At 40.8% G+C, this 26,336-nt stretch overlaps 1 protein-coding gene across 3 annotated transcripts in view; it reads left to right on the forward strand.

The window, feature by feature from the left end:
* The first annotated feature begins 1,367 nt into the window (after positions 1–1,367).
* Positions 1,368–26,336, forward strand: part of LOC140739186 (organic cation/carnitine transporter 2-like) — a 69,861-nt gene continuing 44,892 nt past the window's right edge. For 2 of the 3 annotated variants that reach the window (XM_073067235.1, XM_073067234.1), the window contains exons 1-6: positions 1,368–1,790; positions 8,394–8,497; positions 10,519–10,673; positions 19,084–19,255; positions 21,176–21,302; positions 22,440–22,540. In XM_073067235.1, coding sequence (XP_072923336.1) covers positions 1,407–1,790; positions 8,394–8,497; positions 10,519–10,673; positions 19,084–19,255; positions 21,176–21,302; positions 22,440–22,540 — 1,043 coding nt within the window. In that variant the 5' untranslated portion in view covers positions 1,368–1,406. Of the gene's footprint in view, positions 1,791–6,969; positions 7,189–8,393; positions 8,498–10,518; positions 10,674–19,083; positions 19,256–21,175; positions 21,303–22,439; positions 22,541–26,336 lie in introns of those variants that run through there. The other variant, XM_073067236.1, reaches the window with a different exon arrangement.

The raw sequence follows: 26,336 nt of genomic DNA on the forward strand, positions 1-26,336 counted from the left end.
ATCACTTTTCCTGCCACTACTTCTCCTACATCTACAATGGCCTCTGGTGATGGGCTCACGTTCCACATTGAGGTGAAACTGGATTTATTGATCTTCTCAGGTTAACCCAGTCAATTTCGCACACTGGTGGTGGTGCTCATATCGGAAACAACCTGTCTCTGAATGTGAACAAAACAAAAGAGATGGTTGTTGACTTCAGGAGGGCGCGGAGCGAACACTCCCCGCTGAACATCGACGGCTCCTCGGTAGAGATCGTTATGAGCACCAAATTTCTTGGTGTTCACCTGGGGGAGAATCTCACCTGGTCCCTCAACACCAGCTCCATAGCAAAGAAAGCCCAGCAGCGTCTCTACTTTCTGCGAAGGCTGAGGAAAGTCCAACTCCCACCCTCCATCCTCATCATATTCTACAGAGGATGTATCGAGAGTATCCTGAGCAGCTGCATCACTGCCTGGTTCGGGAATTGCACCATCTCGGATCGCAAGACCCTGCAGCGGATAGTGAGGTCAGCTGAGAAGATCATCGGGGTCTCTCTTCCCGCCATTACAGACATTTACACTACACGCTGCATCCGCAAAGCAAACAGCATTATGAAGGATCCCACGCACCCCTCATACAATCTCTTCTCCCTCCTGCCGTCTGGGAAAAGGATCCGAAGCATTCGGGCTCTCACGACCAGACTATGTAACAGTTTCTTCCTCCAAACTATCAGACTCCTCAATACCCAGCGCCTAGACTGACACCTTACTGCCCTATTGTCTTGTTTATTATTTATTGTAATGCATGCACTGTTTTGTGCACTTTATGCAGTCCTGGGTAGGTCTGTAGTCTAGTGTAGTTGTTTTTTCTGTGTTTTTTTTACGTATTTCAGTCTAGTTTTTGTACTGTGTCATGTAACACCATGATCCTGAAAAAAAGTTGTCTCATTTTTACTAAGTACTGTACCAGCAGTTATGGTCAAAATGACAATAAAAGTGACTTGAGTTGAAAGCGCTATGTATTAGTTTGCACTTTAGTTAAAGCTGTATATAGTGATCGCATTGAATACTTTAGGCATTGGAGCCAATGGATCAATAAATTATCAATAAAATGTGATAAGATCTTGGGGAAACAAAATAGACTAGTCCTCACCTGTGTCGCCATCAAGGTCAACCACCAGAGTGAGACCGGAGCCTTGCCACACCAAGATAAGGAACTATCTATTGTTGATAGTTGAACTAGTTGATATTCTAAATAGACTAGTTCTAGTTGATATTCTAACAAAAAACACCCGTTTCTAGTAGTTGGACTGAATGACGGGCTAATATACTGAAGAACAGGATTAAGGAAAAGTCCAGTTCTGGTGTCACAAACCCGCCTACCATGAATCAAAGTTCAAAATTTCCGGAAGAAAGTCGCTGTCTAATATGCGGGATTACGATGAAGTTACCGCTTTCCTAGGAGACTGGGGGCCATATCAGAAACTAATCTTCGCCCTTTTGAGTCTTAGCATCATTCCGAATGGTTTCACCGCATTAAGCATAATTTTCGTCGGAGATGTCCCAGAACATCGCTGCTTAATTCCCGAGAATCTCAACCTCAGCGAAGCATGGAGGAACAGGACGATCCCTCTCCAGGGTCCCGAACAACAGCGCAGCAAGTGCACTCGGTACCGGCTGGACGTGATACTGAACCTTTCGCAGACATTCCCCGACCCAGATTTCCTCAACATGTCTGAGATCGAACAGGAGCCGTGTCTGGATGGATGGGAGTACAGTAAGGAGCAGTACATCTCCACTATCGTCTCCGAGGTATGTGGTGTTACCTGCAGCAGTGAAATATTGTGATACGTTCAGATGTCTCAATACATGGGTAATTCTGTATTTTACCGAGCAGCACGATAACGTGGCTCGACGGCCGTTGTCTGTATGAGTCTGTACGTTCTCCCGGTGATATCCCAAAAAGACGTACCGGTGGGATTACTAAATTGTGGGTCTGCAATGTTAGCGGCGGACGCGTGGCGACATTTGCGGCAGCCCAACACAATCCTCACTGATTTGATTTGACGTAAACAACGCATTTCATTATGTGTTTCGCTGTAATTGTGATAAATAAAGCCAAACTCAATCTTATTGTACTTAATCCCACGCATAACGAAGCATGTTTTCATTTAACTGACGGTCAAAGAGCTGAGATGTTGACTGTTTCTATGCCATAGACGAGCCCGACCTGCTGAGTACTGTATTTCAAGTTTTTTGTTTACATTTCCAGCACTTGTCGTTTAGTTTTTAATTATCCCGAAGCATTTGTTATTTGTCACGTACCCCGTGACCGGGTTACCGAGCCAGCAGAAATGGAATACACGTTGGAGTCTGGTATTACTGTAACTAATAGTTGTTTATTAGTAAACTAAGTAACACAGTACTATAAAATGCAAATATATGAAACAGGTTAGCAATGATTTATACAGAAGTGAGGAAATAGGAATCAAAACCGAGCTCTTTCAAAGTCTAGGGGTAGATGATTAGTCTTACAATGGTGCAGAGTTCAGTTCAGTTCAGTTTAGGTCAAGGTAGTTACTGGTGTACCGTTGAGGGGGGGAGGGAGGGAGGGAGAGGGAGAGGGGAAAAAGAGAGAGAGGGGGGAGAGAGAGAGGTAGAGAATGCCGTTGCCGTCGCATCTTCGGTTATCTTCCTGTCCTCTATGGTCAACGACTGTGACCCCGTACGACCGTTCTTCAGTGGTAGACTTGTCACCCAGGCAAGGGTGGACACACAAACAAGCCCCCACCCGTCGCACCTTCACACACTGTGGGCCTCTGATCGATTCCTTCGATACCCCCTCCCCGCTACCCCCCACCCCCTCCCCCTCCCTTCTGAATCCCTGGCAGTTACTTCGGCACTAGTCTTCATCTGTAATCTTCATCTATTACCTTCACCTGCAACCTTGCCTGCATCCTCACCTGTGTCGCCATCAAGGTCAACCACCAGAGTGAGACCGGAGCCTTGCCACACCAAGATAAGGAACTATCTATTGTTGAGTTTGGAACTGTCTCTTTGTGTCCCCGTGTTTAGTGTCCATGTCAAAGAAGATTCCCAGCCCTAAATCCTGTTCCCAAGGAGGGGTCCTGGCTCAGTGTTCTGTGTGCCTGTGCTCAAGTCCAAGGCTAAGTCTGGGCTTTGTGTCCTCATCCAGTTCTGGTGCCTCACCCAGCCCGGTGTTGGAGATTCCTCATCCAGTCCAAGCCTAGTCCTAGAACCTCATCCAGTCCCAGTCAAGGCTTCGTATTCCCAGTTCAATCTAGAGTCTAATCTGTTCCTAGTCCCAAGTCTGCACCTGGATCTGGGTTCCAAGCCCTAGTCAAGACCCACTTTCTGGGTCCCTGTCCAGTCTCTGGCTCGGGATCCTAGTCAAGGCTCCTAGTTCATCGTCCAGGTCCCGCTTTCCTAGTCTGAGACCTAGCCCAGGCCCGGTGTCCTTGTCTCGCCCAGGGCCTGTGCCCATGTCCAGCATCATTTCCCCCTGACTTCCCTTACTTTCTCGATAATCCTAGTACCTCTGCCTTGCATTTGGGTCCGCTATTACCGCCCCCCCCCCCCCTTGCAACATTTCTACTCAGCAACTTATTGAAATTCCAGCTTTGAACTTGGTTTAAAATTGTGGGTGATTTTATATGAAAGCAAAACTTCATAGCCCACTATTTTTCTAAGCTCCATGCACCTATCCAGGAGTCTCTTAAAAAATCCTATTGTATCTGCTTCCACCACCGTAGCTGGCAGCCCATTCCACGCACTCACCATTCTCTGTGGTTTTTTAAAATACTTATCCCTGACATCTCCTCTGTAGCTAGTTCCAAGCACCTTAAAACTGTGCCGTCTCGTGTTAGCCATTTCAGCCCTGGGAGAAAGAGCCTCTGACTATGCTCATGATCAGAGTTCCTCTGAGCTTCTCCTTATGTCTAAAGAGCATGGCTGATGTGCCTTAAGGCTATTTTCCAGACTCATCCTTAATTCCCTTAAAACCCATAGATCTAGCACTCAATCTAGATCTTCAATAAGATCTCACACAGAAGGATAGTCAGGAATGTTACAGGACACAGAACTGGGAGTAAAGAACACAGAATGCAGAAAGGTAGAATCCCATAGATCTAGCTTTCTGTGACCGCAGTGACTGAGCCTTGCAGGCTAGAAATGCCATCCACTGACCTCCCCTTTGATGGAAGAAATTTCTTCCCGTACCCCCATTTTGAAATGAGCTACTTTTGAAACTGTGTACCTTGGTCCTTAACTTTTAGCCATGAAAACATCTTCTTTGCTTCCTGCTTGTCAATCATATATCAGTGAAATTGCCCTTCATTCTTCTGAACCCAAGAGAATATACTTCCTATTTGCTCAGTAACTCATGCTACATTTCCCTGGATCTAGCCGAATGAGTCTCAGCTATATTATTTCTACAGTAATTACATCCTTTCTTAGATAAAGTGACCAGAATTTCACATTGGCTATGATATTTTGTCTTACCAACATCTTAAATAATTCTATTACTATAAAAGCCTACACATTATTTTTGTCTTCTAAGCCCTTGTTACATTTGTATGTTGGCTTTTAGTGCCTTATGTACAGGCACAGCTAAGTTCCTTTAAGCATCAATGTGACTCAATCTCTCACTATTTGACAAGTATTCCGCCCACTTTCAATTGTGTGTTATCAAATCACCTGATCTCATATCTTTACAATTTCCATCAGCCATGTTCATTCCCATTATTCTGCTCAGTCTATACTCCTCGGAAACCTTTCTGCATTCTGTGTTCTTTACTCCCAGTTCTGTGTCCTGTAACATTGCTGACTATCCTTCTGTGTGAGATCTTACGGAATGTTTTTGAAAAATCCAGATACTCCATATCCACTGATTCCCTTTTATCTACCCTACTCATCACATTTTCAAAGAACTCTCTGCAGACTAGTCTATCATACGGTTGCCTTAAAATTCCAGCCATCCAGCTTCACTCCTCTCCTCTGATACTGCCTGTGTGGAATTTGCACATTCTCTGTATGCTTCATCAAGAAAACTAGTTATTCCCATATTATAACAATATGGCCTCAGTTAGTTATCAAATTGCACTTTCATATTGTAGGTGAATATCAAGAAAATGAAAGTGAAGTTGTGCATGTAGGAGAGTATAGGTGACAGGGAATGGGGGATTGGGGTTGATAGGAGTCAGGCTGGGGAGCCTCCTATTGCCACAGTGTTCAGTGATGACCCAGGTGCAGAGGGAGAGATACAGAAGTGGAATGAACAGTTTGCACGAGCCAACAATCAACTCCACTTCACCGATTAAAGTCTCTATTAATTGCTGATTAAAGTGTAAAGAAAAATTGACACATCGAGCCGAATGCAGAAGGCGAGCGAGGGTTCAGTGCTGACTAACTTCCTTTTAATCACTGATGATAAGGATCATTTGCCAGAGAAGGAGTCTGTGCAGTGGCCCATCGCTGTGTGGAGGCTCAGTGTGGCCGGAGGGTAGGCCTTCGCATCCGAGTGGCGTCTCTCATTCTCTCAGTGTTGTTGGAGGTTTTCTATTTCTGGATTGGACTGTGAATTATGGACTTTTTCAGTCTTATGGTTTTTTATATTCTGTGTTTTTGCCCGTTCTTTCTCATTTTTTTGTGGAAGGGAAGGGTTTGGGGAGTTGATGTTCTTGTTGCATTTTCTTTGTGTTTTTTTTTTAGCAAGGCTAGGGGATTTGGGGTGGTTGATGATCAAGCTACCATTCTTTTTTGAGTGAGGGGAGAAGGTTTGATGTTTCTTTTTGAACGGCTTCCATGGTTTTCTTTGTTTCGTGGCTATCTGGAGAAGACGAACCTCAGTTTCACACTGCATACATACTTTGATAATAAATGAACTTTTGAGCCTTTGCACTTTTTGAATCTTCAAACCAAGTTTTGGTAAAAGGTCTTCATATTGACAGGTACTAGATTGGTAGACATGATTGGTAGAAAAGCTTTTTTCGGTGCTGTATGGTTCTGACTTAGATTTACAGAATATCCATTAGGGTGCATTAAAGGTTATTGCAGTTCTATGTTTTTAAATACTTATTTACATTAGCCTGCTGAAGTTTCAGTTCACTACTCCGCAGACAGTCAACTTTCTTCTGAGACTCATTGTCACATGGCTCTGGTTGTCTCATGAAATGGGTCCAGTCCAGTCACTTCATCAAATGCAAGGAGACTGTACAGAACAAAAGGATAATGATAAATATTAGGCCAACAGGGCCATTAACTAAAACTCTCAACTAAAAGCTAGCACCATTACAGCGGCTCAGAAATGGTAACTTAGTACTAAATTAATACCATTCCTTTAGGACATTGATCTAAACCTTCTAAATAGTGGTATTAATCGATTTTACTAGACTGTGGATGAAGGTAAGCAGGGAGTGTTACTGCTGTTGTGCTTCAGACAAGACTTGACAACACTGAAGCAAAGGAAGGGAGTTAAATACAACTACCATGAAACCCTAATTGGCTAGAATGTACATTCTCATGAGCGTGATTGTCGCCCTTTTCATTTGCCCTTTGAGGGCAGCCAGACTCTGTGGCAGAATGCATGGATGTGAGGTCTATGTCATTAGATTAAAGACATAGATTTAGGGAATATCTTAGAGTCGTAGAGCACTGCAGTATAGGAAAAGGCGTTTTGGCGCACCTAGTCCATGCAGAACTCTTATTCTGCCTAATCCCATCAGCCTACAGCTGAACCTTTGCCATCCGTACCCCTCCCAATAGTCATAGAGCACCAAAAGATAAGAAGGAATTTAGAGAAGAAAGGATTTTGGAAGGGATTGATAGTGGGAGACAGGAATTTCATGAGTCAGGGATCCTGACATTTATAAACACAAGAAGTTCAGCAGATGCTGCAAGTCATAGCACGTATAAAATGCTGGAGTAACTCAGCAGGTTAGGCAACATCTATGGATAGAAATGAATAGTTAATATTACAATCTGAGTCCCTTTGAAAATCATTGACAGTTCATTTCTCTCCATAGATGTGTCTGTTTGGTTAACCAGAGATATTATTTGTTTATTATAAAATGACAAGTTCTGATACAACTAAAAGCTTGCCAGGCTATTTTAAAGGGCAGTCAACAACACAATGTGCATAGAGTCACATGCAGGCCAGATGAGAAAACGACTGGGAAGTTATTCTTTGAAGGTAAGTTATGATCCGGGTGGATTTTTAGTACCAATCTTGTAGAACTGCGTACAGCATTATTTACTCAAGCTGTGAATTGAATTTAAATTCTATAGCTATCCTGGTAATATTTGAACTCATGTTTCAGGATTGTTAGTCCAGCTTTCTAAATTATAATTGTAATAATTTAACCATTTTGCCACTATTTCCATTTTAATACTCATAGGACCTTGTAGTTCCTTTAGCTACATTGATATAGAATTTTACTGTTGCAGGTCTCTGCTCATCTGATGTCTTCTATCTATTCCACAGCAAGCTTAGCCAGGATAGAAACATATATTAAAATCTTCTATGCTGCTACCATTTTAGATAGGATAACCAAATGCAGATAAGGTGCTTTCTCTCTTTGAGGATACTTTGTTATAACAAGACTTCTGTAGCAATGGTAACATCTAACTTGAGGTAGGTGGATGGCTCTGAATTTCCAGCAGTAGGACAAGTTTTGCACAAATGATGCGGAGTATTGTCAGCTGTTTGCTAATTCGGAGCTCTGGGCATTGTTGCATCCAGTTAGTGCCAGCAACCAATCCAGCCCACAGTCTTCTGGTCTACCTGGATATAATCCTACAAGACAAAAGGTTTGACACTCTTGTTAAACAAAGTAATCAGCATAAATCCAAAAGCAAGCTAAGTAGATGGAAGAGAGAGAAATGGAAGAATATGCACTTGCTTCTGGATGAAAATATAGAGTGGAAGGAAGCTCAGGAGTAGTATTGACCAACTAAGCTTTTTCTATATTTCAGTAAATATCCTTATTCTGATCAGTGAATAAATACAAGATTGAAGAGTTTCAGTGTCTTTTAATATGACAGAAGAGTGGTAATAAATAACATGATTTTCATAACCCTTTAATTTAGTTAAAAAATTTACATACTGTATTTTTGTAAGGCAGAAACTCAGGAGTATTACTGAAAAATTTTACAATATTTCCCACGCAAAATGCTGGGTTAAGACATTAATCTTAGTTAAACCAAATCTTACACCTCATTAGTTACATTATCTGCAATATTTCACATATCCATATCCGTATAATTGCCACTGAATAATAATTGCCATTGAGATTAGGCTGATGTCAAAGCTGGTTTGGTGACTGAACTGAATAGTGCCCACAATGGCCTAAAACCATAAACAGTATTTAGACTTTCTGATGTCTTTTTGCATTTCAGTGGGATTTGGTGTGTAACAATAACTGGAGAGTACCATTCGCTACATCAGTGTTCTACATGGGAGTGTTAGTAGGTTCCTTTACTTCTGGAATATTATCAGACAGGTGAGCTGTTTCCTTTATTTATTTCACATAGTCTATTTCTGTTATCTCTATCACTTCTTCATCCCAAAGCATGATACAAGATCATGGTAGATTAGGTGATTTAATAATATAGTTAAATTATAATGAAAATGGCTGTAAAATATTTATATTAGGGAAATTCAATTGTATGAAGTTATACTCCTGTATTAACTCACATATTAGTCAGCTATCATGTTATATGATACCAATGGTCCTGAGTCCACTTCTATCAATTCTGCACTGAGTCTCTTTGAGAGCCAGAACTGCAGGAACTCTAGATATTGCATTCAAATCTTGAAAGTTCAAAGTAAGTTTACTATGAAGTACATATGCTATCACATCATACCTTGAGATTAATTTTCTTGCAGGAGTTCACAGAAAACCAGAAATGCAATAGAATTTTACGAAGAATGATACAGAAACAAAAATAGACTGCTAAATACACAATGTGCAAAAGAAAACAAACTGTGCTAAAAAAAATACTGAAAACATGAGTTGTAAAGAGCCCTTGAAAGTGAATCTGTAGATCATAGAATCAATTCAGAGTAATGGGGAATGAAGCTATCCCCACTAATTTCAGGAACCTGATGGCTCTATAGTAACAATAATTCCTGAACCAGGTTGTATAGGACCAGATGATTCTGTACCTCCTGCCTGATAGAAGTTGTGAGAAGAGGGCATGGCTTGGATGGTGGTATTGATTATCCTATATCTAGCCTTATTTCTTCTTCTATTTCCATATTTTCTTCTGCGGCTGCACTACACAAGATGAGGATATTCTGTGGGTCGTTCTTGCAGAAACGTGGCTCCAGAACAACATTCATGCACCATCAATCTACAGGCCATGACACTCACGGACTTGGGCTATATTCTTATGTGACTGCTGGTACTGTGTTTTGGACCTTGGCTCCAAATGAATGCTGTTTCATTTGGCTGTATACATCTTTATGTTTGAATGACTATTAAACTTGAACTTTTATTCGAGCTTGGAGCCAGTGAGTATTTTGTCCTGAGTTTATTTTTAGCCTTTTCATTATCTCATAACAATGTACCAGGACCAACATGGCTTTTCACTGACCTTTTATTTGACCTCATCAGAACCTTTAAGTCTATTACTCAAGGAGGGACAGGAAGGACAGAAGGAACACCTCCAAATTGTGCTGCCCACCAAAATATATTTTTATCTTACCTTTGCTCCACCAAACCTTCCTTTGCTCCACCAAACCTTGATATTAAATAACAGAACTATTTTCACTGAAGTCTGTCAAGGAAGGCAACACTATGGTCCCAGAACATTTCTCAACCTGCTGCAATTCTACGTATCACCTCTGACAAGCTTTTCAGTAGAATTGAGCTAAAAAGAATAAATTATGGTCCAGAATCAAGCTTACCAAAACCTTGCTGACAGAACTGCAGTCTGCAGATAATGCTTGATGAGGCTCTGTTCCAAGTCTTCTTCAATGCTTATGAGAATATATCTTATCAGACAATATCCATAATACCATTTCCCATCTTGTCCCTGCTACACTTTGTGGCCCTTCAACACCAAAGATTCATGGTGATAGTTTGAAACAAATATCCTATATCTTGGGAGACATATCTCAACAAATATCTCAACCAGCTGATCATAGGTGCTTTTGATTGAGGAAAACTGAGAAATTCCTGCCCAAAAAATTGTTCCAAGTGATGAAGGAGCATTTGCATTGTTATTGGGAACCTCATCACGAGCACATGGAAGATGCAGACTACACACCTATCTGATCAATCTGTGGAAGAGCCTACAATTCCCACATTGACTTCATCAGCCACCTCAGAACACACAAAACCAAAACGGAAGTAGGTTATCCTCCATCCAAAGGGGCTGCTCACAACGAAAATTTTTCATTCGTTGCCTGAATTAATCAGACGAAATGAGTATTTAGGCGTGATTTTAGAATATGTTTAACTATATGTGTACATTTATATATATTTTTGTCAGTAAATATGTTTATTCTATTTTCCAGGTTTGGGAGGAAAATTGTTATGTTTGGGACAATGGCAGTACAAATTACATTCAATATTCTTCTCGCATTCTCACCGAACTTGGAAATCTTCAGTCTAATTAATTTCTTCAGAGGTCTAGGTGATATTTCAAATTATGTGGCCGCCTTTGTGCTAGGTGAGTTTCTATGCTATTCAGTCTATCTTTTTCTAAATTTAATGATTCTGTGACTCTTGGCATGAAGTTCCAGTAACTAGAAAATAGGTACAAGCTCAAACTCTGTATCATTTATTTTGCTAGAGATCTATCAAGTACAGAGCCAAATTTGTGTATTTTGAGGAGCTCTCCTGTCAATTTTCTGATTTCTGGAGGTTGTTGTTCCGGTTAACTTCATCTGTCCTTGTATGACAAAGTCACCACCTCTGGAAACTGTTTAGTAAATCTTCACTTCACTCCCTCTTTGGCAACTACATCCTTTATTGGACAAGGAGGCTAAAGTTATGTGCAATATACAAGTATGGCTTCACCAAAGCCTACTACAATTGTATTAAGACTTGCAAACTCCTGAATTAAATTTATTGTAATAATAACTATAATACCAATTGCCCTTTCAGTTGTTTTCTGCTCCTGGTTGTTGACCTTCAGCAAATGTAAATGTATCTGCAGATCCATTTGATCAACAGCAGTATTTAATTTATCACCATTTTTCAATATTATCCTTTTCCACTATGTGCACCAAAGTAGATCACCTCATATTTTTCCACATTGTATTCTATTTGCCATGTTCTCACCCACTAATTCAACGTGTCCACATCCTAATGAAGCTGCTTTGCATCTTTCTTCATACTTGTAATCCTACCTTCTCTAGTATTGATGATGAACTTGCAAACTTTACATTACATCTGCAGCTTGTTACCACCCAAACTGGACCTGCTACAATTTGCCTACCGACACAACCGATCGACAGATGACTCAATAGCCACTGCTCTACATACCGTCCTTACACATTTGGAGAAGAAGGATGCTTAAGTGAGAATGCTTTTCTTGGACCACAGTTCAGCATTCAACACCATAATTCCATCCAGGCTTGATAGGAAGCTAAGAGATCTTGGTTTTGACCCTGCCTTGTGCAGCTGGATCCTGGACTTCCTGTCAGATTGCCAGCAGGTGGTAAAAGTGGGCCCCCTCACCTCCACACCTCTGACTTTCAACACAGGAGCCCCTCAGGGCTGTGTACTAAATCCTCTCCTTTACTCCCTGTAATTGCATGACTGTGTCACCACCCACAGCTCTAATCTGCTAATTAAATCTGCCAACAATACTACATCGATTGGCCTAATCTCAAACAAGAATGAGGTGGCCCACAGGGAAGAGGTCATCTCTCTGACAAAGTGGTGTCAAGAAAACAGTCTCTCCCTCAATGTCACAAAAGCAAAAGAGCTGGATGTGGATTACAGCAGGATTGCAGACGGGCTAATCCCTATTGACATCTATTGATCTGGTGTTGAGAGGGTAAACAGCTTTAAATTCCTTGGCATTTACATCACAGAGGACTTCACCTGGTCTGTACACACCAGCTGTGTAGTGAAAAAGACACAACAGCGCCTCTTTCACCTCAGACAGTTGAGGAAGTTTGGTATGGGCCCCCAAATCCTAAGAAGCTTCTGCAGGGGCACAACTGAGAGCATCCTGACTGGCTGCATCACTGCCTGGTCTGGGAACTGTACTTCCCTCAATCGCAGAGAGTGGTGCGGACAGCCGAGCCAGTTCCAGCTGCTACCATCCAGGAAATGGTACCACAGCATAAAAGCCAGTACCAACAGGCTCCAGGACATCTTCTTCCACCAGGCTATCAGACTGATTAATTCATGCTGATACAATTGTATTTCTGTCATATTGACTGTCCTGTTCTACATACTATTTATTATAAATTACTCTAAATTGCACATTTAGATGGAGACATAACAAAAGGATTTTTACTCCTCATGTATGTGAAGGATGTAAGAAATAAAGTCAATTCAATTCAATAGTTCTCTCAGCTAAGTCACAGATGTGAAAGAAATGAGGCTTCGATCAGGATTAAGCCTTGTTCAGTCAGACTAAGGGGAGGAACTTGGGAAGAAGGAATGCAGCAAATACAAAGATAAAGAAGGCTTTATATGGGTGGAAATATGCACACACTTCAATCTTCTGTCCAGGGATGAATATTCAAATGAACATAGAAAATAGAATGAGATGGATGACTTCAATATTCCTAATATTGATTGGCATCCCCTTAGTACGAGAGGTTTAGTTGGGGCAGAATTTGTTTATCTCCAGAAAGGATTCTTCCTTTGGCTCTTGCTTAATTAAAATACTTTTGGTCTAATTCACCCTTCCTTTACCTATTGCATCCTTATGTACTTCAGTAAAGTACCCCAATTTGTCTTCTGGGGATGCCTTTCCTCTTTAAACTAATTTGTATTGGATATGACCGGACAATGTGGACTACCCCCTAACTTCTCACTATTTTTGCTCTTTTAACCATAGAACACTACGGCACAGTACAGGCCCTTCAGCCCTCCATGTTGTGCCAACCCATATAATCCTTAAAAAAAAGTACTAAACCCACACTACCCCATAACTGTCCTTTTTTCTATCATCCATGTGCCTGTCCAACAGGCTCTTAAATCCCCCTAATGTTTTAGCCTCCACCACCATCCCTGGCAAGTCATTCCAGGCACTCACAACCCTCAGTATAAAGAAAAAACTTACCCCTGATGTCTCCCCTCCCTTAATTTTGTACATATGCCCTCTGGTGTGTGCTATTGGCGCCCTGGAAAACAGATTCTGACTATCCACCCTATCTATGCCTCTCATAATCTTGTAGACCTCTATCAAGTCCCAGCTCTGCTGACCTTGCTTCATATGACTTGTTCTCCAAACCAGGCAACATCCTGGTAAATCTCCTCTGCATCCTCTCCATAGCTTCCACATCCTTCCTATAATGAGGTGACCAGAATTGAACACAATACTCTAAGTGCGGTCTCACCAGAGATTTGTAGAGTTGCAACATGATCTCTCTACTCTTGAACCCAATCCCCCTGTTAATGAAGCCTAGCATCCCATAGGATGCTATGGGATCCTATCAACCTGCACAGCGACCTTGAGGGATGTATGGATTTGAACCCCAATGTCCCTTTGTTCATCCACACTCTTATGTAACTGACCATTAATCCTGTACTCAGTCTTCTGGTTCGTCCTTCCAAAATGCATCACCTCACACTTATCCGGATTGAACTCCATCTGCCATTTTTCTGCCCAACTCTGCAGCCTGTCTATATCCTCTCGTAACCTTCGACAACCTACAGCTCCATCCACAACTCCTCCAATCATCGTGTCATCCGCAAACTTACTCACCCATCCTTCCGCCTCTACATCCAGGTCATTTATAAAAATCACAAACAGCAGGGGTCCCAGGACAGATCCCTGCGGCACTCCACTAGTCACCGACCTCCAGGCAGAATACTTTCCTTCCACAACTACCCTCTGCTTTCTTCCTTTAAGTCAATTTTTTATCCAAACAGCCAAGGTTCCACTAATCCCATGCCTCATGACTTTCTGGATGAGTCTCTCGTGAGGGACCTTGTCAAATGCCTTGCTGAAGTCCATGTAGACCACATCCTCTGCCCTACCCTCATCAATTTCTCTTGTTACCTCTCGCTAGTTCCTGCCTCATCCCTTCAAAGTTAGCACTTCCCCACTTAAGCACTTTACCATTTTGTCTGTTTTTATCCCTTTCCATAGCTATGCTGAAGCTAAGGGAGTTGTGGTCACTCTCACCAAAATGCTCCCCCAAGAGGTCTGTCACCTGACTAGGGTCGTTACCCAGAACTAGATCCAGTATAGCCTCTCCTCTCATCGGCCGGTCCACATACCGTGTCAGGAATCCTTCTTGAACACACCTGAAAAATTCAACCCCATCTATCTCTCTTGCACTCAGGAGGTGTCAGTCAGTATGAGGGAAGTTGAAATCACCCATAACGACTACCCTGTATTTTGTGCACCATTCTAAAATCTGCCTACTTATCTGCCCTGTGTCCCGAGGGCTATTTGGGGGCCTATAGACTACTCCCAGCACAGTGATTGATCCTTTCCTATTTCTGACTTCCACCCAGACCAACTCAGTGGAGATTCCCTCTGCAGCATCCTCCCTTTCTATAGCCGTGACCAGCAATGCCACCAACCCCCCTTTTCTACCCTCCCATGCTATTCCTTTTAAAACACCTGAACCCCGGGACCTGCATCATCCAATCCTGCCCTTCCTCCATCCAAGTTTCAGTAATGGCCACAACATCATAGTTCCATGTACTAATCCATGCTCTAAGTTCATCCTCCTTGTGTCTAAGACTCCTAGCATTGAAATAGACACATTTCAACCCCTTTTACTGGCTACAATTATGTTTCAACCCCTGCCTGTCCTTCCTCATCAACTCAGAACTCTTAGCATCATGCCCTTGTCCTTCTACCTTAATCCCTGCACTCACATTCTGATTGCCACCCCACTGCTAAACTAGTTTAAACCCTACAGCTCTATCAGACCTGCCCGCCGGGATATTGGTCCCCCTGGGATTCAAGTGCAACCCGTCCTTTTTGTACAGGTCACACCGCCCCAAAAGAGCTCCCAATGATCCAGAAATCTAAATCCCTGCCCCCTGCTTCATTCCCTCAGCCACGCATTTATCCCCCACCTCATTCTATTCCTATTCTCACTGTCGCGTGGCACAGGCAGTAATTCCGAGATTACTACGTTTCAGATCCTGCTTTTCAACTTCCTTCCTAACTCCCTGTAGTCTTCTTTCAGGACCTCTTCCCTTTTCCTACCTATGTCATTGGTACCAATATGTACCACGACCTCTGGCTGTTCTCCCTCCCACCACAGGATATCTTGGACGCGATCAGAAACATCCCGGACCCTGGCACCTGGGAGGCAAACTACCATCCGAGTTTCTTTCCTGCGTCCTCACAATCACCTGTCTGACCCCCTGACTATAGAGTCCCCTATTACTACTGCCTTCGTCTTCCTTTCCCTACCCTTCTGTGCCACAGGGACAGACTCTGTGCCAGAGGCACGGCCACTGTCGGATCCCCCAGGTAGACTGTCCGCCCCCGACTGTACTCAAACAGGAGTACTTATTGTCAAGGGGTACAGCTACAGGGGTACTCTCTAGTACCTGACTCTTCCCCTTCCCTCTTCTGACTGTGGCCCATTTCTCTGTCCCCCGTGGCCCCAGAGTGACCACCTGCCTGCAACTCCTCACTATTACCTCCTCACTCTCCCTGACTAGACGAAGGTCATCGAGCTGCATCTCCAGTTCCCTAACTTGGTCCCTTAGGAGTTGCATCTTGATGCACCGGGCGCAGATGTAGCCGTCCGGGACAACGCTCCAAATGCATTATATTATATTATATGCCTTCTCTTTGACTTTTATGTTGGTTTTGACTTTTTCTTCTTAGCATAACTACTAATCATCCTTCCCAAATACAGGATGTTCTAGCCATAGAGCTGATTATTGACTATAGGGGAAAGAAACTGAAGGCCCATGAGATAGTGCTCTTTAGAAGATCAGAGCTGGAGGAGGTCATTAACTTTAAATTCCTTAGAGTTCAAAGGATCTGTCCTGGGACTAGCATGTAAGTGCCGTTACAATGAAAGCACAACAGCACCTTTACTTTCTGAGAAGTTTGCCCAGATTCAGTATGTCATCCAAACTTTTGACAAACCTCTATAGGTGCACAGTGAAGAGTATACTGACAGGCTTCATCGCGGCCTGGTATGGAAACACCAATGCCCAAGAATGGGAAATCCTACAAAAAGTGGTGGATGCAGCCCAGTCTATTACAGGAAAATCCCTCCCCACCATGGAGCACAACAACAAGGAGAACCCACACCATCCAGAATTTCATCTTTGTCCCTATATTTGCCACATTTTTATTGGTGTTAGTCTCCTCTTTTAAATCTTTGCCTCATTTTAATAATATTACCACCTCACTCGCTGTCAGTATTCCTTGGTTCTGTCTGCATCTCCTCTTCTTTGAGTCCAAGGGATACAAACTTGCATCCATCAAGATGCTCTTCATTGAATACAGCTCAGCATTGACGCTTGTCATCACCATGAAACTCATCAACAAGATCCCAGATCTTAGCCTCAGTCCCTCCCTGTGCTACTGGATTCTCAATTTGGTCTGGTTGAATGACAATTAAAGTTGAACTTGAACTAGAACTATCTTACAGGCAGAGCCCAGTCCATACAGATTGGCAACAACATATCCTCCATTCTCACCATTAGCACAGGTACACCACTGGGCTCTGCTCACTTTATACCTACAGTGCCTATAAAAAGTATTCACCACCACACCCCCCCCCCCCCCACCCCCGGAAGTTCTTGTGTTTTATTGTTTTACAACATTTAATCACAATGGATCTACACTGATCAACAGAAAAAGACTCTTCCATGTCAAAGTGAAAACAGATCTCTACAAAGTGATCTGAATTGAGATCACTGTCGGTCAGGGTCAACCATGTTGTGTCACAGCTGTCCAGATGTGCAAGCCAGGGCAGTAAGATATTGAGAAAAAGCTCCTCCTCTCCACGCATCTGATGGACCCAATGGAACAGCATAGACCGATACAGTAACCTGCCTTTGCCCCTTCTCCTGTCTGAAGAAACAGTTCTGCTGGGCTTAGTAGCTAAACCACGCATGAAGGCCAGGAGCTGGACTTGGTTGTCAGTGGTTATTTGAGGCACATGCCATTAAGAGCATAAAAACCTTAAGGAATTAATTACAAATATGAAACACAAAATAACCGAGTGCACAAGTATTCACCCCCTTCAGGTCGGTATTTAGTAGATGCATCTTTAGCAGCAATTACAGCCTTGAGTCTGTCAGCTTTGCACATCTGGACACTGCAATTTTGCCCCATTCTTCTTTACAGAACTACTCAAGCTCTGTCAGATTGCATGGGGATCGTGAGTTAACAGTCCTTTTCAAGTTCAGCAACAGATTCTCAATTACATTTGTAGATTGAGGTCTGGATTCTGACTTGGACACTCCAGGACATTAACTTTGTTGCTATTAGTTATTCCTGTGTAGCTTTGGCTTTATACTTGGGGTCATTGTCTTGCTGGAAAACAAAATCTTCTTCCAAGTTGCAGTTCTCTTGCAAATTGCATCAGGTTTTCCTCCAGGGATTTCCTTGTATTTTGCTGTATTCATTTTACCCTCTATCTTCAGTATCTTTCCAGGGCCTGCCACAGTGAAGCATCCGCACAGCATGATGCAGCCTCCACCATGCTTCACAGTAGGGATGGTGTGTTTTGATGATGTGTGGTGTTTGGCTTATGCCAAACATAACATTTAGTCCGATGGCTGAAAAGCTCAATTTTGGTTTTGTCATACCATAGAACCTTCTTTCAGCTGACTTCAGATTCTCCCACATGCCTTCTGGCAATCTCTAGCTGAGATTCCATGTGAGTTTTTTTTCAACAGTAGCTTTCTCTTTTTGTCATTCTCCCATAAATCCGTAACTGGTGAGGCACCAGGGCGACAGTTGTTGTATGCACAGTCTCTTCCATCTCAGCCATTGAAGCTAGTAACTCTCCAAAGTTGTCGTAGATCTCTTGAGGGCCTCCCTCACTGCACCTCTTCTTGTCCAGTCACTCAGTTTTTGAGGACGGCCTGCTCAATGCAGATTTGCAGCTGTGCCATATTTTTCCATTTCTTGATGATAGACTTAACTTTACTGTGGTATCTTCGGTATCCATCTCCTGACTTCTGCTTTTCAATAACCTTTTCGCAGAGTTGCTTGGAGTGTTCTTTTATCTCCATGGTGTAGTTTTTGCCAGGATACTGACTCAACAGCAATTGGACCTTTCAATACTGGTTTATTTTTACTACACTCAATTGAAACGCCTTCTTAACTGTACATGGAGATTTCCATTTAAGTAATTATGTGACTTCTAGAACCAATTGGTGCTTCCAGTGAGATTTGGTATGTCACATTAAAGGGATGTTTACTCATGCAATCAATTATTTTGTATTTTATATTTGCAATTGATTTAGATCACTTTGTAGAGATCTGTTTTCACTTTGACACAAGTCTTTTTTCTGTTGATTAGTGTCAAAAAAAAAGCCAAATTAAATCCACTGAGATTCTATGTTGTAAAACAATAAAACATGGAAACTTCCAAGGAGGTGAATACTTTTTTATACACACTATATGATTGTGTGGCTCAGTTTAGCTCCAAAACTATTTAAGTTTGCTGAACCACAGTGAAGGAGGTGGATATAATAGGGTCTTTTAAGAAATTCTCAGATATATACATGCAGCTTAGAAAAATGCAGGGCTATGTAGTAGGGTAATTCTAGGCATTTTTCACAGTAGGTTACCTGGTCAGCACAACATTGTAGGTGAAAGGGCCTGTAATGTGCATTAGATTTCTATGTTCTATTGATGTTCTATGATCACATCACTGTCAATGTTTCAGAGTGACATTCAATCAACGTAAGCTCACGGTACCCTGAACCTGGTTGTATTCTTCTTGCAGGATCTGAACTTCTTACGGATTCCATGCGGATTACCTACTCTACATTTGGAGTTGGTGTCTTTTTTGCCTTAGGCTATATGTTCCTGCCCTTTGTTGCATATTTCATAAGAGAATGGCAGACTCTAATAGTGACCCTGGCTCTCTGCTGTTTGTTGTACATTCCTTTGTGGTGGTATGTAAACATTTCAATTTTAAACACATTTAATCAACAGGATAGATAGATAGATAGATACTTTATTCATCCCCATGGGGAAATTCAACTTTTTTCCAATGTCCCATACACTTGTTGTAGCAAAACTAATTACATACAATACTTAACTCAGTAAAAAAAAAATCATATATTGATCATATGATCATATATTGCTGGATGTCTCTAACCAATGAGGCTGGGTCTGAAAGTAACTTCAGCTGTGCAATAACATCACCTTGATTATGCCAAGTACCCACAATATTGAATCAATCTTTGCATCTGGGTTAGTTGGATTCCTCCCAAATTCAAATTTCTTTACAGATCCTTACAACTTTATCACATTTATAAGATGTGCTATTTGACACTTACCCTAAATTGAGATGTTGTGACTTCACCTTTCCCAGTGTCAAAGCTATTCTGGCTTCTACACCCAGTGGCAATTATGTCATAATTATTAGCAAATAAGATTGATGGAAAAGCAAAAAAGAAAACCTACCGATTCTGAATTTTTAATTCATATATTTGTTTATCCATTTGTGGATTGCAGCCTCGAAGTGAATATGGAGAATGGAATGCAGCTGTTGACAGAATAGTGCTTCACTGCAATATCATTGTCAAAGTAACCTCACTTTGAACATTGTGTATGACTTCAGCACAGCATTAGAATGGTGTACTAAACTCATACCTATTATCCTCCTTACTGCTCGTGTGGAGCTTGTTTTTTTGCTATATTCATGCTCTGTTTTTCTTCTTCTGCATAGATAGGTAAATTTGCCACTGTAAATTGCTCCTAATATATTAGTAAATGATAGATTCATAGGAGAGTCAATGGGAATATGGCAAGGATAGGATATAGGATAATTAGTGGGGAATGGATGGCTTTATGGATCAGCATGGACTTGAGGGGCCAAATGGCTTCTGACCATGTTGCAAGAAAATATGGGAGAGGGACAAAATTCCTTCTTTTATTGAGGAAGCTTCACCACATACAATAGGTATTTGGCTTAGTGAAAGGGGAAAGTGGCTACCTTTATTTAGACCTGAAGTATTGGCTGCATGGCTAAAATGCGGAGAGCATCACTAAATTGAATGACGTATTATTTGAAATGTTGCCTAATGAAAATATGTTTGAACTTCTACAAATAGATTGAGATCTAAACCCAGGATTTAGATTTATTTGGAGTATGCTGAGCTTTATTTGCTATTATGGATCAGGTGAATTTCTAATCACATTTTTCTAGTCCCTATATGTATGTGACACAATATATCCCTGGCCAGCTTTCCAATATAACATAATCTGGAAAAACACATTCTACTCTCTTTGACAGTTAGCTCAATGGGATGAATTTTCAAGACAAAAGATTATATATTTATGCTACTATGTAGTGCCTTTTAGGTATTAATTTAATGGCAATATTACTCTGACGTGGGTATTTTTCACTCTGGTGTTGTTGCTGAAAGATTTCCATTAATGTTTTTCACCAGTGGTTCTTTTGCAGTATAATTTTTCAAAAGTTAAAATCCACATGAAACACCACACATCTCATAATCTTTTGTCATTTCTGAGCCTGCTAATAAATTTGAATACAATTTCATGATTAATGTATTTATTTATTGACATACAAATAAATAAATTACACGCCACCCAGCAATCCCTCAATTTAATGCTAGCCTAACCATGGGACAATTTATAATGTCCAATTAGCCTACCAACTGGCACTTCTTTGGAATATGGGAGGAAACCAGAGCACCCGGAGGAAATCCATGCAGTCAGGGGGAGAACGTATCAGCTCCTTCCAGACAGTGGCAGGATATTTATTATTAAGGAGTATATTAATAGTAAATACTCAAGTCCTTTTGGCCTTCATTAGTCATGTTATAAAATAACTCATTTAATTCTAGGTTTATTCCAGAATCTCCACGCTGGCTACTGTCTAATGGAAAGGTAGAGGAGGCTGAATCAGTAATTCGACACATAGCAAAGAAAAATGGTGTCACTCCACCACCGAAGATTTTCAGTGAACTTGAGGTATTGCGACAATAGTATCTTTTTGTTTCTCTGTGGTTCTTCAGTCCTTTAATATAGAGCAACATGCTTCTCTCAGTTATTTAAATTTCTATTCCATTCAAAATGTGTTTACTCCTTGATCTGGTTTGATTCTACAGATACCACTCCCTTAGCATTTTTCTCACACATGCTCAGATAATGTGTGTTCACCTGACTACTTGACCATTAATAATTTCACAGGCAAGTCTAAATTGACTTTGCTCATAAGCAAATCAATATACATTTGCAGCTGGGGCTTCAATGCATAAAATAAAACATAAATATTCTGACAAACATGCAGCTGTACATATTAACTGCACAAATCAAAAGATCAATATGAATTGTATGTTATGACACTCTTTGGAGAAAATTATTTCTGGATCATTTTTATAATTAATAGGAATTTAGAGATGTCCTTTGCCTTGTACCATCACTTGGTAAGAAGTATACTGTATTACAATAACTCTCTGATCTTTGGCTAGGTCAATTCTCCATTCCCTCTCCAAATCATGCAGCCTTCTCCTCGGCCTTATCTTATGAACCACTATTTTAGTGGAAATGAACTCCATGGTTTGTAATAGCAAGGGAATGAAAACGATCAGCTTTTGCGTTGCTATTTCAATGTTGCTATTTCAAAATAGTGGAACTACTATGAAATCTTCAAAAAAGACAACCAATGGTAACAAGTGGAGTCTCCTGCTGAAACAGTCATTTTATTAAAAAAATGTCCTGTTCTACAAAACCTTTAACTAAGTTTAAAAGCACCATTTGCACAGTTCATACAATTAAACATTTAGATTTTGTATTTGTCTAGAACCTTATTGAAACTTAAATCAGGAGAATTTTCAGCTCATTTTACAAAGCCAGAGGAATCATTGTGTTCAAATGCATTTTCCACTAGGCAGGAATTGCTGGTGATTTGAGAATAGGAATGATTCTTACTTCTGGAAAGTGGTGAAAAATGCTTGCAATGTTTCTGGAAATCCACATAAAAAGTCACAAGGCAAATTGTGAATAATCAGTCTTCTGGATCATTCACATGAACCAAGAGATGTGGAAAATAATACAGACATTTTTTTGCTAAGATAATGCAATTTTGATTCTCCGCTTTTCTTCCAGCTTGAATACATAAAGAATAATGAAGTAAAATCTGTTCCATTTACTCAGTTGTTAAAAACCTGTAATATCCGAGCCATCACAATCATTAACGTTCTGGTCTGGTAAGTATTCAAATCAAGAAATCTACAGAGATATACACATTGAGAGCCATTGAGAAACTGCAGATGCAGGGTTTTCATGCAGTTACTGGCCTTGATGGGATGTGTTGTCAAAGTGGCCAACCTGATTAAATGTTGTGTATTGTGTGACTAGTGCATACTAAAGCCTCTGCTGGAGGCAAGGAATGTTCAATGTGGTGACTGGTGTGCCAAACATGTCAGCTACTTGGTTCTAGTTGGTGTTAAATTGTGAGAATGCGCTGGAGTTGCACTGGTCTGCGCAAATGGAGAGAATTCTGCCACACTTCTCATGTGCGCCATGTGGATATTGGAAAGCCATTGAGATTTTGGGAAATGAATCGCTCACCACAGAACATCATGAATCTGACCTGCTCTTTGACAACAACATTTGTATAGGTGGTGCAGATGAGTTTATGGCTTCTAATGACCTCCATGATGTTCAGTAGTAACGGTATTGAATGTCAATGACAGGTAATTAAGCACAATCTTGTTGAAGGCTGTCTTATTGTCCGGCACTTTGGAGGTAGAAAGTACGTATCGGACCATGTCTGAATGTTTTCTGGCTCTTGCTACCTGCTGGCCTAAGTTGTTTCATTTGCTGAGGAATTGAAAGTGAAACTGAACATTGAGCAATCATAAGTAGACATTCACATTTCTGATTTTTACAATGAAGATGGTTAGCCAATGACACTCCCTTGAGGAAATTATACCACATTATCCTGGGACTGGAATGATTGACCACCAGCAGTCACAGCAAAATTCCCTTGAGCCAGGTAAGTTTTCAGTCAGGAGATTAATTCTGTAAATTTTGGTTTAGCCAGTGGCTAATGATATAACAGTTTCATCCTGGCTTGTAAATTTAAACCTCAACTCTAGAATTTGTCTCTGATCTGTGGCATTCATTACCAAGGCTTTGAGGTCTGTAGTTGAATGGTTCAAATGGAGATCAACCTGATCAACAGTGAGCAGGTTATTGACAAATAGGTGACACTTGATAGGTGCTTATATCTCAGTGACCATGTTTCTCAAGGATTTCATCTCTTTTAACATGTATTCACAATGGTTAATGCTTGTCTCTGGTAAATGCACGATTTCAAGCTGCCATGGATGTATTTGACAGAGATCTCACTGAAGGGTCCACGTGGCCTGCAACAAATTCATGATGGATCCCATCTAGCTCTGCTTTTAAGTCTATGTGTTTATTATCCCCTTGCCAAGCTAATTAATCTTGTAGGAAGCCAAAGACGGGTCTAATGTTGGAGATTGAATAAAAGTGACAGGTAACTGGAATTTCAGGCTCTCTTTGTGGACTGAATGGAGGTATTCTGTAAAGTGATCACTAGATCTGTGTTTGGCTTCACCAATGTGCAGAAAATAAGATTGTTAGCAACAAATGCTGTAAAGTAACTTGGATGAAATGCAAGTTAACTACCTCAATGAAAGACTGTTTAGGCTACTGGATGGTGGAAAGAGGTAATTGCATTACCTGTGACTACATGGGAAGCTTCTTCAAGGGTTGTGGACGTTGGCTGAGATGGAAGATTGAATCAGGACATCACAGAGAAATGCTGAAAGGGAAAGAGAACTTGTGTCTGGTGCTGCTATCATATTAATAGCAGTGGAATTTCTAGAAGGGGAACTATTGGATATGGAGGCAGTCAGGAGGACAAGTGAAAAACCTCTTCTAGTTATGGGTGTGAAGAGAGGAGACGAGCAGAAATACAGAAATAGGAAATGGCTGAGGGCTTTCGCAACATGAGATAGAAGTAGGACAGACTGGTGGTATTGGTAGTATGACAAATACATCTCACAATTCCATGATTATTTTTCTTTCCCCTCAGTTTTGATTCATCTCCTATTATTCGTATCATCTCTAGATTAACCATTAATTTCATTGGTCATTTGTGCATCTAAACCTTCAGTGAAATGGGTCACTTGTATCAAATCAAATCAGCAGGGATCTCTAGACAGATCAGGTGACATTAAGAAGCCTTCATCATCTTCTCTCAGTTAACAGCACCACTATTCTCTTTGTTCCCCCACAACAACTTTCTCTATAACTTACAAATGGTTGATTTCAACATTTTAATCATTCTGATGAAAGTTCAACATAAAGCATTATCCCTGATTTTCCTTAACATTACTTGTCTGACCTGCTGACTACAGAAGTTTTTTATTTCTGAATTCCAGTATTTGCAGTTGTATTTCCTCCCCAGAATTTGATATAATTAGAAGAAAAATGGAAACAGAGGAGGAAGAGAAAAAAAGTTCTGGAAGTGTAAGATATGAAATTCTGTAGATTTTAGAAATCTGGAGATAAAGCAGAACACTGCAAACATCGGAAGTTCTCCTGCACTATAAACAGTGGAGATTGCTGTCTTTGAACTTATTCTTTTTAATGTCCTCTTGACTATTCGAGACATTTTCCCTGCTTCCTCACATACCATCAGTACCATTATAGCCAGAGCCCCTGGCTGTTTATCCTCCACCATATCAATGCTCCCAGTGGTTTTGTCATTACTCTGAATTCTTTGATGCTCGTTACGCGTTGTCCCAGAATTACACCATTAATAATTCTGTGTTCCCAGCTCAAATTCATTTCACTATAATTGTCATGTACTTTCACATTCTTTCCCATATAGCAAAGACATCCGTGATATTTTGATCTTAGTTCTGATTGTAATCTACACATGCCACAATTCAGTGGGTCTGAAGTGCCTGCTGTACCTCTAATTGCAATAAAGTGTTTCAAAAGAAATATACAAAACATTAGAAATGTGCTTAATTGATTCAGTGTTTTATTCAGTTTTTCCTTCTCCACTGATATTCCAACCGATCTTTATGTTTAAAGAAAACACTTTAGATTTCGGAGAGAATAGTCCTGCAGAATCTATCACTTACCTGCTTTACTACTGCTCTTTTATGTCCTTCCTTCCTCTCTCCTTGCACCTTGAAGAAAGTCTGGAAACCAATTTTGTACTCTAGTCCTCAAATTCCCCCTTTCACAGCACTTTGAGCTCCACAACAGTTTTGTGAAACTGCAGGCTCAGCTTTATCCTTTTCCACTTTTGCAACTACATTTTGTAAGAGAAGTAATACTTTAACCCGGACCACCACTAAGTTGGGTCTTCATACTCATTTTAATGTCTGGTAAATTTATCCATTTTAACAGCTAGATTTAAAATGCCTCACATTAGATAAAAATTGATTTGCATCTAGTAACATTTTGCAAAAGTAGGGCAAGAATTTATGACATCAATTTGACTAACATATACTGTACTTACTGTTGGCAGTGATTTTGATGATGTATACAAGTTATTGCTGAAAGTTGTGACGAGTAAGCAAAGGGTGTAGGTTGGGGAAGTTGGAGTGTGGTGTTATAGACATAAATGCTTTTAGTAGTAGGATTAACCTAATAGATACCAGATTTTATTTAACTTCAGCTCTCCAGTTTTATTTCATTTGGTCTTGCTGTTAAATTTAATAACTTTTTTACAGCCTGCCTAAATTTATGATTATCCCCTATTCAGAGTATTTTTTCTGGGGTAGATAATAGCTGGCAATTCTGCCAGGATAACAGAGGAGTTTACAACATGATAACTTCCAATACAATTTATTTTACTGCCAAGTTAAGAAACTTCTATTGATGTTAGTGAATGACACTAAAATAATTCTGCAAAAGCCACGGATCAACAACTTCTCCGAACAACTTGAAATGTAGTTAAAGAAATTCTAAAAAATATAAGAGAAATTACATAAGAATGTTTTACAAGAAGTA

The sequence above is a fragment of the Hemitrygon akajei genome, chromosome 15, assembly GCF_048418815.1.
Source record: "Hemitrygon akajei chromosome 15, sHemAka1.3, whole genome shotgun sequence".
Classification (NCBI taxonomy): Eukaryota; Metazoa; Chordata; class Chondrichthyes; order Myliobatiformes; family Dasyatidae; genus Hemitrygon; species Hemitrygon akajei.